Source organism: Eucalyptus grandis, chromosome 11 (genome assembly GCF_016545825.1).
Source record: "Eucalyptus grandis isolate ANBG69807.140 chromosome 11, ASM1654582v1, whole genome shotgun sequence".
NCBI classification, from domain to species: Eukaryota; Viridiplantae; Streptophyta; class Magnoliopsida; order Myrtales; family Myrtaceae; genus Eucalyptus; species Eucalyptus grandis.
Window position 1 is genome coordinate 1,228,770 of NC_052622.1, and position 13,372 is coordinate 1,242,141.

At 35.5% G+C, this 13,372-nt stretch overlaps 1 protein-coding gene across 1 annotated transcript; it reads right to left on the bottom strand.

Moving 5' to 3' along the window:
• Nucleotides 1-1,659: 1,659 nt before the first annotated feature.
• Nucleotides 1,660-10,745, bottom strand: LOC120285945 (MADS-box protein AGL42-like). Its single transcript, XM_010036771.3, has 8 exons — nt 10,097-10,745; nt 9,802-9,999; nt 7,225-7,306; nt 5,990-6,051; nt 5,788-5,887; nt 4,207-4,248; nt 4,068-4,109; nt 1,660-2,246 (listed from the first exon to the last, which is right to left on the bottom strand). Exons 2-8 carry the CDS (start codon nt 9,984-9,986, stop codon nt 2,130-2,132), a joined length of 630 nt encoding a protein of 209 aa, XP_010035073.3. The 5' UTR covers nt 9,987-9,999; nt 10,097-10,745; the 3' UTR covers nt 1,660-2,129.
• Nucleotides 10,746-13,372: the final 2,627 nt, after the last annotated feature.

Consider the following 13,372-nt stretch of genomic DNA (forward strand, 5'->3'; position numbering starts at 1 on the left):
ATTGACACCAAATAAAAAAGTTTAGGACTAAATTGGTACCAAAATAATGTTTAGGGCTAAATTGACACAAATGTAAAATGTTTAAGACTTTTTAAAGACTTTTCCCTCACTTTCACGAGTTTGTTTGATGCACAAAATCCTTTTTTTCTTATTTATGAGGACACTTAGGTACCTTTCTTGACATGGAATTGACTCATCCAGGACAATGTTCTTATTTTATCAAAAAGGAATTATTGTAGTATGATATTTTATATACAAATCACATTAGGATTGGATTATAGCTGACAAGCTGGCCATAGATCTTTACGTAGACCAACCCAAACTCATTCCTAACAAGTGACCAGGGAGAGGGGCCCATTGTCTTTTTAATCCAAGCTTGTCCACAGACTTTTCTATCACGAAAGGACAAACAAAGGGAAAAATAGAAAGCTTATACACAAATTTTATTTCCTTTTTCTTATTTATTTGTATATCTTCTTATCAATTGCTAAGTCGGATGTACTGTCCATCTTAGTCATCTCATGTGTCATAGGAGAATTATTAGAAATGTCATAAACTTATTACAATTATATATATTTAATTTTAAACTTTTTTTTTATCAATTCAATCCTAAATCTTTTAAATTCAATCTATTTAGCCAAATTTGGTCGATCGGCATTAACATGAACGTTGGCTAGTGCCAACCATCCGGTGAACGCTAACATGACAATTTTTAAATATTTTTTAGAATTTTCAATTTTTTTTTTTTTATTTTCATTTTTTCCCATCTTCCTCCCTTTGGCCAATCAGAGGCAAGGGCCAACGAGGTCACCTTATCGACCAATGGTGAGGCTTGCCCCCACCGACCACTCGCTAGGGTGAGCCTTGCCCAGCCATGGCAAGGTCTTGCTAAATCTAGCGAGGCTCGACCTCACCTAACCGTTACAAAGGCGAGCTTCATCATCCAATGGCAAGGTTGACCCTCACCAAACCTAGCCATAGCAAGCCAAGTGATAGCAAGGCCGACCTCACCATGGTTGGACGAGGCCAAGCCTCGCAAAGTCTAGCAGGGCCTCACTAGTGGCCAAGGTGACCAAGGCTAAGCCTCATCCTCACCACTAGCCAACGAGGGCAAGTCTCACCATTGGCCGCCGAGGCTGATCTATGACTGATAATGATCGGCCAAAGAAAGGAGGAAGGGAAAAAAATTAAAAGAAAGAAAAAAAATGAATAAATACAAAATTATTTAAAAATTCATCAAAAAAAGCATTAAAAAATTATCTCGTCAACATTCACTGAACGGTCATCACTAGCTAACCAAATTTGACCAGCAAATGCAAAAGATTTAGGTTTGAATTGGCAAGAAAAATATTTAGAACTGAATTAATACAATTATAATGAGTCTTAAGGCTTTTTCGATAATTTTTCCAATGCGTCACTCATTATCCTTAAATGTCCGTCCCCCCAATCCCTTGCCAATTAAGGCATCACCCACGACCTCAAATGGAAGCTAGCTTTTGTCAGATGAAAAGAGTTGGACCTCAATGTTTGGAATGAGTTACAATTCTACTGATTAGCCTCGTATTGCAACATGACAATTTTGATTCCAAAATATTTCAGATGCCCATGACCCTCACGTCTACATATGTCTAAGCTGAGGAAAATTATAGAGGTGATGGATGAACATTTTTTGGCTTAGCCAACCTTTAAGGATATCCGACCAAAAACAAAAACCTCAAAGAGGTGTCCTCAGACCCAAAAACAAATTAAAAACCTCAAAGAGGTGTTCAATGATGTCGTCGAAATGCACGCGAGCAATCTGAAAATATGTTCAACAGAGACGTTTCTTTCTTGGAATCAACCAATGTTGTAATTCAAATGTGAAGTCCAAGGTGCAGGCAAGTTATTTCCTTTGTTTTGCTTAATCTTCCTCGTATATGCCTTTGTCATTGTTCATTTCTAATCTGATCTTTCTTTGCCTTCGCTATTCTTACTCGTGGATTTTTCAAATGACTACCGTGAATCCCATGCACATGTTGTCTTGGCAGTGCTAAGGGAATCGGGCTGAGTAAAGATAACACCGAGTGATATTGCTGTAGTTTTTATTTTATTCTATTGAACAGGTATTATTAAAGCGATGGCGAACTAATTTAACTCTCTGGTAATCCGATGAAGAACCCAGTCTCAACATCTGTACTCCAGCTGCTCCGGCTATGTATTGCTACTGCTCTCGGATGAGTTGTTGGTTGCTCAGGACTTGCAAGACACTGAAATTGGAAGAAAGAAAAAAAAAGGACCCAAAATGCTTTTAAATTTAATGAAATAACAAACGCAATTGAATGGTGATAGAGACTCTAGAAACCTTCACTGAATTAAAATGGGAAAAAGCTTCAACACAAGTTGAGATTTACAAGCAGTGAACAAGCCTTTCACTGGATCTAATTAGGTGACAAAGCATCTGTCTATGCGTTCAGATCTATTAATTGTCACTGGGAAATTTTAATTTTTCCCCCCCATGGTCGCCAAAAAAAAAAAAAAAACACCCTAAAAGTGGTTAGCTACACCAGCCATGCCTACAAACTTCGATTCCACCTATAGTTAATGTCTAAAGTACAGACTAGTATCTCATGACAGTAATATCCTCTATGTTGTTGTAATTTTATAAAAAGTGGTCATATTAAAAGGCTATTAGTTTTTGTGATCGAATTAGTGTTTTCTACACAGATCATCTAATGTTTACAACATCACAGAAAGACACAAACTTTCATTCCTTTTACAATCCCATGTTAGAAGCATAGAATTGTACCTGATGATAGCAAGTTGGGTAGTAGATTTCTCAACATTAATTACTTGCTACTAATTTTTATTACCATATTTGCAATGACTAACTTTTTGATATTTTCACTAGGAAAGTTGAATTTATCCCAACAACTAACTCTAGAAGTGATTCTCTCTTCCGTTCTAAAAAAAGACAAGGATAAAAAATAAAAAAAGCTCGAAAAGTGATTAGGTACGCCAAATGTGATCACTAAAAATTTTGGCTGCATCTATAGTCCCCAGTTGGAAAACCCAATACGTTCTTCGTGAAATAAATATTCTCAAAATTGTGATATCCACAATGCGGGTCACTAACTCAGTGCTAGTAACCTTTTTCTTTTCAAGTCAGTAACTTCTAAGCAGATCAAGTAATGGTCAGCACAGAAAGACACAGATTTGGGTCCATCTACAATCCTACAGTCCTACAGTCTAATATACATAGTTGTATCTCTTGATCGTAATTCCCCTAAAATTTGTTTTCCCAACATGAGTTCGTAACTCTGTATTAGTAACTTCTATCATGGAGTCAAGCACTTTCTTAATAGATCAAGTGCGGGACCATAGAAGCACTCAGAGATCTGAGTTTGTCTATAGTTGCATGCAAAAGAGAAAAGTAGTATTGTATCTCGTGACAGTAAGTTTATCAATGTGACAGTAATTTTCTCAACTTGGATTAGCAGCTTAGTGCTTAGAATAAGTTTCAAGCAGATCATACAGTCTCAAGATCATAGAATTCTTCGGTGATGTTCAACCTATCTGCTCTTTTTAACTTATGCTATCAAAAACGATACTTCTCACAGATTGAGAAAGGTCCAATATAAATACAGGTACATAACCCTGAAATTAAGTACCTCTCATCATGCATTGTCCTTTTCATAAAAACTGGTCATGTAGCAGTACTCTTTAAAGGTTTTAACACCAGGACCAATAGAAAGCAAGACAAACTGATGACCAGCAAATTTAACCAGTACAATAAACTGTGCAACAAACAATCTACAAATATTTATTTGATGGACAAAAGCAACTAGCTTCTTCACTACACAAGTGTGTTAGAACATTAGGGCAAAAACCATTATTAATCATTAAAGACCTCTCTCTGGTCTTAGCAGATCATAGAACTGCACTGTTAGATCATACATGAAAATGATTGAGAGGTTCTATTGCAGGTTTCACAAGTTTGTGGATAGTGGTTAATATATGCACAGAAACGTGATGATGCATGGCAAGTGACAGGAAGGAAATAAAAGCACAGATGGGAAAGAGGGTGACACCTTTGCAAGAAGCTTTGCATTCTCTTCTTTCAGAGACCTCTCCTGAAGTACACCAAATAAAGTTGCTAGATTAATACAACCAGGAATTTAACAATGCCTGATGAGATCGGATACGCATTCATCATATTTGTCCACTTACCTTTGCTTGTAACTGCTGTATCTGATCATTGAATAATTGAGCCTGTAAAAGAGTTCCGTAGAAATATTGTAACTTTCGTGTGTGTGCATATTTTCCCCATACATTTCTTTAGCACAAGGTGGTAAAAAAAGAGAGAACATAAGTTGAAATGATGGACAATAGAAATGAAAGGACAATGCTTTGCAAATTGTCCAGAAACATAGTTCAAGTGAGAAGTAGTACATGGAAATCGGTGAGGTTAATATAATAAAAAACTCACGGTATTCTATTATTTCGTGCCAAGAATGCAGGGTATTTTTTTTTTGTTTCGTGTTAATAAGTATTAATTTGTGTCTATAAGTGCCAAGAAACCATTGATAAAAGCTGATCGATGATTTTTTTTTTTTTGTCAGAGAAGAAAAGCCAGTCATTAACCAAACCAAATAAACTTGTTAAATAATCAAATAAGAGTTAATGACACAGAATTAGTTGGTTATTTAATCAGAGAAAAGTTAGTAACTCCTATAATTAAGATTGGTAATTTCTAGTTGGGTTCCTAAGTAAGGCAAACATTTATGGGTGTACGAGTCTTATAAGTGAAGGGTGAAGAGGAGTGAAAGTATTTTTATCAACGGAATTTATTTTATAACTAAGAAATTGATAAAGAGAAAAACTATCTGCTGAAGTTGTTGGCACGTAAGACAGAAGAGAAAGAGTAGACCTCACTCTCCACCATAAGACAATGTTTCCACTCTATCTCAAGAGTAGTCAAAGGAAGGGCTAGCGTAGGAAAAATTGCACTAAGAAACACCAAATAGGAGTTGGTAAGTTAGTCACACGAAAGTTGGTAACCCAAAAAGAGTTAGCAATTTAAGTGAAATATAAGTTTGTCTTGGTAAATATATATAATAGCTATTACATTTAAAGAGATGGCAAAAAAAATAAGTAAAAGTTGATAAAAAGAAAGAGATATTGATAATTGCACATTGTTAAAAGGAGTTGGTGATTTCATAAAAGTGTTGGTAAATTATTAATAAATTAGTTAGAAATCGGGTAACTGGAAATTTTTAATTACAGCTTTTTGTCACATACAACTCTTTCAAAAGTTTACCAGCCTTTAAAAATATTCAATCTTTTTTTTGTGGAAAAAGGAACAATAGAGTCGTCCAAATAACTCTTGGAAAAATAATGATAGAAGAATAACCATGACATTTTCCTTGTTTGTTGGAAAAAGAGAACGGGTCAGTAACGATGAAGAAAAAGGGTAATTTGTGAATGTGCTTTCATTCTTTCATATAAGGTAGAAAATGCCATGTATGCTCAGAGAAAAATTGATTCTCTCCTTCGAGACGCCAAATTTAACGTGTTTAGTCTACGTGCAACTGCAGTTTTTATTGAAACTGGTGTTTCCGGTCCTGTATGCAATTGCAGTCTTTATTGAAATTGGTCAGTCTTGTTAGTCGTTCGAGGGAAATTGTTTCTCATTGTTTTCTTTCCCTTCTCACCATATCCATGCCTCCAAAAACAGCAGCTACTCAATGAAAGTTCTCAAAACATCTTTAGGCTCAGAGAAAAGGACAAATATGCCAAAGACGCGTGTACCTTTCTTTCCCTAATGCTCCTCAAACTTCTCTCGAGCTGATCCCCTATCTCTTGGATTTCGTCAATCGAGCAAGACCCCAGACATTGTCCTGATAGCTTCCTGATGTAAAAAAGAAAAGGAGTATCATAGTTTAGGGAATTAGATATCAAGAATCCATTTCGATCCACAATATATAAGAGAGAAGTCTCAAAATTTGCGGACCGTAGAGAAACTTCAAGAAGCTCAATCTTCCTCTCCATATCCGTGGTTTCTTGCTTCAGATGCTGCACATATATGGAGATTGTGATATTTATGAATCCAGTGAACGGAATAATACGAACTGAACAAATGTGAAATTAGTAATGGATAAAACCAATCATAGTGAACAAATCTATCACACCACAGGATCCTGCAAAACTAAGACTGCTACTACAAGAACCCTAATGTTCTCGTAAAATTTGTAGCTGGACACAAACCATGGTCGATTCTATGGCTTAGCGCCTCAGTAATTCTTGACATCAAAAGTAGTGTTCTTACCAAGAACGCGGTTCGATATTATTACAATCTGCAAATACTTACGTATAGGCTCACACCAACAGCCAATTTCAAAACTTCCTTCAAGAAAACAATAAGATGTAGATGCCCAAGGAGGTGATGTTTTCGAGGTATTACGTGGAGGGTGATGAGTGGGATTTCAGAAGCTGAAAGCATTTTAGACGACCAGTTAATGTCCTGAGGACATGTACAAAGATCAAAATAGCACTTTTAATGTTTCAATTAACTTGAAACCTATTTGTCTCTCTATACATATCAGCAGTTTCTCCTCTCTGCTTCCCAGTCATTGCCAAACCAGAAAGTAAGTACATCCGCAACTTATCTCGGATATATACACCTTCTCATTAAGACAAAAACTTACCACATTAATGATATATGCGGAAATTGAATGTCACTTGACTCTATCCCTATTTTTACAAGTATATCATCATCATTAGTATGATCCCTACTTTGTGGTTTTAGTGATTCATTTAAATCATGTATGCAGGTAGATTGTCACGCGATTCTTTGCATATGAGGCGACTATTTATGTATACACAAGCACATATTATAAGATTGCTGGGCAAATAGGATTTCTCGCCATCTGTGTTTGTGTATAGACTTCTCTGTAAGCCCTATCCTGAAAAAAGTTATGTTTGATGTTATATGTTAATCCTCCAGAAAGAAGGAAAAAAAAAAGCCAGGAATTTGTTTTCTTACATACAGCAAAATGAATAAAATCGAACTGCTCAACTTGTTTAACCTCTAAAAAATGTGCTTGAATAGTTCAAATATGACTAGTCCGATGCTATTGACTTCTATTGACTAACAAACATGGCAACTTGTTTAATTAAACTGAGAATCTCACTGAACTCCTTACGAATGCACCAAATGTATTATCATGGAAAGGTTAGAGCACTGACCAGAATATATTGCTCCATATTAGCCCGGTACGTATCCACACCATTTGTAGATCTACGATATCGATCAATTGTCTTTCGGATTCTGAAAAATTTGCAAAGATAGCATATGAGCTCAGCCACTAGGAATACATTCTCCAAATTAATCAGGTATCATCAAAACTAAAGTAATCAAACATTAAGCATTAAACACAATCATTTTTGTGAATCATGCATGACTTCCAGTGAATATGTATCACTACCACTCACAAACAGAATATGCAAGGACCATAAGCCTCTGCAAGAAGCTTTTAGCGTCTCAGCAACTTATTTGCAACGATGTGAATTACTTGGAAAAATCTTGGTTGTCCTTCTTATACTTTGTAAATAATCGACGCCTGAGAGAGTATAGAGAATTAGGAGGTAACACAAATGAGAACTTAAATGGAAAGCTCGCTCGCCATTCAGAATTCATTTAAGAGATAAAAGCAAAACAAGAAATCTTTCTTGTTCTCAAGCCAAAGCTAAATAAGTTATGAATCAAGACAAGTCTATCTTCTCACTCATCATAGCATGCTTATGTAGATGAGTTTGGAACGACCCTTTAAGCATGAGTAATTGCCAAGACTCATTGGAAAGATAAAAATAGTTTTACTAGAAAACAACTATAATTAAATAAGGACTCCGGCAACTTAACGGCATTTACTAGACCTTGAAAATATGAAAATCAAATGTAGTTGGTTGTAAGTCTCCTAGTTTTACTAGTTCTGAGTTAATGGAATGCTCCGACATCAATAACAATGCCAGCAATATTTTCCTTCAAATTTTAGCGTGAAAATGTTCAATTTCACATTATAAAAGTATATTATGTGCGCATGTGAAGTATATTTAAATGTGAGTGAATTAATGCAATGTTTTTTGCTCAAGCCCAAAGTCTTCAATATTCCACACACCACTCCTTGTCAGTAAGAAGTAAGAACAGCACATGATGCTTGTAAAATCATCAGTTGCACTGTGAAGCAGTACAAGGACTCACTACTTCAGAGAGAAATTATAAGAGCAAGCAGTTGCACCTACATTTAACTTGTGACTTCAAGTACTTTTCATCCCGGAAAATGAAGAACAGGGAGTACTTACATGGTGGAGCAACTAAAATGGCAAACATGTACAATTGCAGTACTCTATGAGTGCGAAATCCAAGAGATCAGTGTGCTGTGTCATGTTAGCCTTAATCTATTATATTAGTGAATGTACTCGATCCCATAAAATCACCACTACACAAATCTAGTCAAGCCCATGACCTTATTCACCTTTCAAAGCATCGTATAATTAAAAGTACCTAAAATAGAAGATGTCAGGACTTGTTTCACACTTTTTTGTTTAGGGTTAAAGTACCATTAAAAAACCAACTTGAAAATCTTTTGCATGTTTTGTTTGGCTCAGAAAATAGATTAATTATGCTCTAAATTTCGATTCAATGAACCACGATTTGAATTGCTTATTGATTATGGCGGTAGATAGGTAACACATTATTCAATTTCCCGACTAATAAATGTCATATAAAATTCTAGTTTTTGCCTTGTGGTATGGTCATAAACTTGAGACACAGATCTGCATGATTTGTAAGATAAGCATTATCAGATAGGGTACATAAAATAGTCTTAATTCATGTCTAAGTGGTATGATTACAACAAACTAAATCAAACAAGGTATAGTTTGAAGGCTTCACACTTTTCAACTTCCAAGCAATCAAATTTGTTTGGAAAAGATCTACTTCGAATAGATTAACACCTAACTGCAAATACGCTTACCATCATCATGCCCCAAGAATTAGTTATAGAAATCAATCCCTAGAAGCAGACTTCAAAACCTATAACACTTCAAAAAGGAACACTATTCGGCATGTTCATTTCATATCGACGTGGAATTGGGGCGAAGGCTGACGAAATAATATCAGTTCCCAGTGTCACTAACATTAAATTATATTTTCATTCCCCAAGACAAAGTACTGAGTATTCTAACATGTGAAGAAGCTGGAGGAGATCAGTACTTGCAAGATATTCAACAATTAGTTTCATCGGAAGAACCATTAAGAAAGAGGGAGTCTAACTCCAACGCCACAGCGTACAGAATGAATGCCTTTGATCATCAAATCCCCCTCACCTAGCCATTCGATTAGGGTACACCCCAGTGCAATGACTATAAAAATAAAAAAAAATAAAATAAAAAAAAGCGAAAAAGAAGATTTTATAGTTTCATACTTCCTTTTCTCAGCTAATTTCAACTAGGATATCTGAATAAAAGCCATGTTTTTAAAAACTGTCCGAAAATGAGAACCAAATTGGTCATCATGGTGGGTTAGTCCATGATCGAAGAGGAAAGACACTAAACGCTTGACCAAAACCAAAAATGGTAGAAAAGAAAAGGAGATTAAGAAAAAAAAAACCGATGCCATGATGCTCTCTTTTTTACACTTGACAAACACAGAGCAGATATGTGTGCATATCCCCTCCTTTCGGACATAAGAATGTTAACAAGGCTCAATCATGTTCCTTATCTAAAATCAACTCGAGAAATTAAAAAATCTTTATGCAAACGTACTCAGAATTGCTTGAGAACTCGTAAAGCCTTCCTTTCTGCGAAAAGATAATCACAGCAACTTCGGCATCGCAGAGGACTGAGAGCTCGTAAGCTTTCTTCAGTAGCCCATTACGGCGCTTCGAGAAGGTGACTTGCCGGCTCGTCACATTCTCAATTCGCCTCATCTGAATTTTGCCTCTTGCCATGATCGAATTGTCCCTACATACATGACGGTTATCAACCCTAGAATGACAAGTATTCAATAATAGCAATGAACTTAACAAATATACCTCAACAATCAAAAACCACAACTCACCAGTGACTTTGTGCAGCTTCAACCAGCTGAAGATTTATCTAGACTTTAGACTGAAGTACTTGAGAAGCCAAAAACACTGCAGGAGAAATCACGCTTCTTTTTTTTTCAAATAGAGAAAGACTATTTCACATTCGAACACAAGCCAAACCCACAGGATAAAGATTTCACAAAAGCAATGGTCGGAGAAGGAGAAATATGGATTTGCCCAGCGTAATAAAAGGGGAAGCTTCTCCACTCTATGTCAGAAAAATGAACCACAAAAAATTCAGAAACCCTAAAGAGGAACGAGGGCGAAGACAAAAACCAAAAAACTGGGATGAACGCAAAGGATACATTAGCAGTTGATGGATCTTTCTTTATTCTGTGGCCACAAACATGAAAAGAAGAAAAAAAAGTTACTATTCAAAATTCAATGAAAAGGAAATACAAACAAAAAAGGAAAGAAACAGGGAGGAAAGCAAAGCATTCGAGGTCAACCAAAACGGCATGGTTAATTTGGCAATGAAGATTCAAAGAAGCAGATGGATTCTCTTTGTTTTGGTAAAATTAATAAAGAGTGTAGAGAGAGACAGAGAGACAGAGAAAGAGAGAAGATTTTTTGTTTTTTTCCGAAAAAACGTATATTTTTATTGAAAAGAGCGGAGAGAGAGAGAGAGAGACAGAGGGACATGCGAAAGAGAGAGCAGCGAGAAACGAAACAGGTGAAAAGAAAGAGAAAAGGTAGTACGATAAATATGAGAATTGTCGACGTCATCGTACCATGAGGTGCGCAGTTAACCAATGGGACGTTTTTTTTTTTTGGTCGAAAACCAATGGGACGTTGACCAGTGGGAAAAATTATCTCACTCAAATTCAGTGGGCCTCCACTAGACCAATGGAAAGAGACCCTGTCTTTTTTCTTGGGCCAAGTAGGAACAGCCTCGGCGCTCTTCTTCAATCGATTCCTCTCTTAATGGGTTTGTGAGAACCAGGAGTACTCGAAATTATTACCATGATAAATTCATGGGTAAAATAGATACCTGAACTATCCTTTAGCTTGTCTTTTTCTTCTTATAATTCCTCATTATATAAGGGAGTAAAAAATACCTAAAACTTTTCGATTCAGGTAATAAGTATAGGAATTTGGGAAGTTTTATGCTTTGATTTGGGTTTTAGGTTTTTTTTTTGCTTAAGCACATGAGAGTTCAAAGGCTATTGACTATGGTGCACTAATCCTAGATCGCTTAATTTTCTAATTAGCATAAATGTGATCTCCGATGAGACTACTGTGTTTTGATAGAAGACTAGCAAAGCAAACGTATCATGGTGTTACTTGAATAAAAAAAAAAAACTTCTTGTTTTCGGGAACAATTTCTAAAAATAAGCCATTTTTTTCTTTTGTTCATCTTCCTTGCCGTGGCCATCGCCTGACCGCCGGCAACCGTTGTCACCGCAGCTCGACCGTCGACCGTTGCCGTTGCCCACCACCCACAACTCACCGCACGTCATCAGCTATCGAGTATGGCAATGCATGAGCAAGAAGAAAAAACGAATAAATGCATAAATTTGTTAATTGAACCGAATGCATTTCTAATCTTTTTTTATTCCGAGAATTTAATTTTTATATAATTACAAAACAGGTTATTTTACTCATAAATTGTTCCAATGAGTAGAAATAGAAAAAAACTATTTCTAAAAAAAAATTGTTTCTCGAAGTAGAAACTTACCATACACGGCCTAAATAGGTAGCAAAATTGTAGCACTTTATAGTTGTGAGTAGACAAAGAAGGCAAATTGGGCCGCTTATACATTATAATTATACATTTATTACTTATGCATTGCCAGTAAAGTAATAAGGTAGAAACATATGAGCTTTCGTCTTACTTCGAGGGAACAGCTAGTGTTGAATGAAGAGATTTAATCACTCTATTAGAACTAAACATGGGATCTTGCTAAAGTATCGAAGAGCCACAATATTATTGGAAACAAGTGGGTCTACAAATGGAAGGAAGGCATCGAGGTGTAAGGTAAGACTTATTGTGAAGTGTTATACACAACAAAAGAGCATTAATTACAACAAGGTCTTTTCTCCTACTATAATACGTACTTATATTTGAATATTACTTTGTCTTAATTGCTACATAGGATCTCAAGCTAGAACAACTAGATGTGAAAATGACAATTTTTCACAATGAGTTCAAAGAGTAGATTTACATGAGGCAGTTAAAATGATTTGTTATTTCGGATAAGGAAAACCATGTTTATTTATTAAATAAATCTTTTTATGGGTTGAAACAATCTCATAAATAATGGTATAATTATTTTGATGCTTTTGTGGCTGAGGCTATTCGAAAGTTAGTCTACTTTAAAAGATTGGAGGATGGATCCTTGATAAATCTAATATTATTTGTTGATGACATATTGATAACTGTTAAGATTATGTGGGAAATTGATGTGTTAAAGAAGCAGTTGAACGCTGAGTTTTAAATGAAAAATTTGGGTGCTACATAGAAGAAGAAATGTCAAAAACACTTATTGGATCAACTATATGAAGAGATTTTGTTTCAAATTATGCTGTAAATTTTGCTTGCAATTGGGTTGATTATTTGTAAATACTATGGGTTTAGGTATACTTTAACTGTGGGAAATAATTGAGCATGTAAACGATTATTAATTCTATGATTCTCCAATTATTAATAGATTATTTGTTGCTAGTTCTTCTCGTTGAAGAGTTACCAACACATAGACCAAACCATGTAAATTCCTAATGTTTTTTCTTGGTCCTGACTTATTTCTATGGTAATGTTGCATTGATTTAATTTGCAAGATCCAATGTTTTCCACATTAATTTTACAAAGTTTAATTGGACAAGTCACCATATCAATTATAAAATACAAAAGATGAGGACAACATAGCTAATGCAATGTGGATTCATGAGGACACCCAAACAGCATAGGCCTTTGATTAAATCACATATCGATAACATAGGCCTTTAATTAAATCACATATCTTTACTAATATATTAAGCCAAAGCACGCACCTTACACATACGACCAACATGTGCCATTTGTCATGTTTCTACATCACAACAATCTTGACCCCCTCAACTATTCCACATTTTTTTCAATAATTATGTACATTTTATAGTGCAAACATCAACATAGTTGGACAGCATCTTCTCTCTACCAACTCAATACGGAGGCATGTCTTCAAAACGAAGATGCAATACAGCTTCCACAGCTGCTAATACTAATTTAGTTTCTTGGACAAAAGGCAATCGTAACATTCTCAATGAAC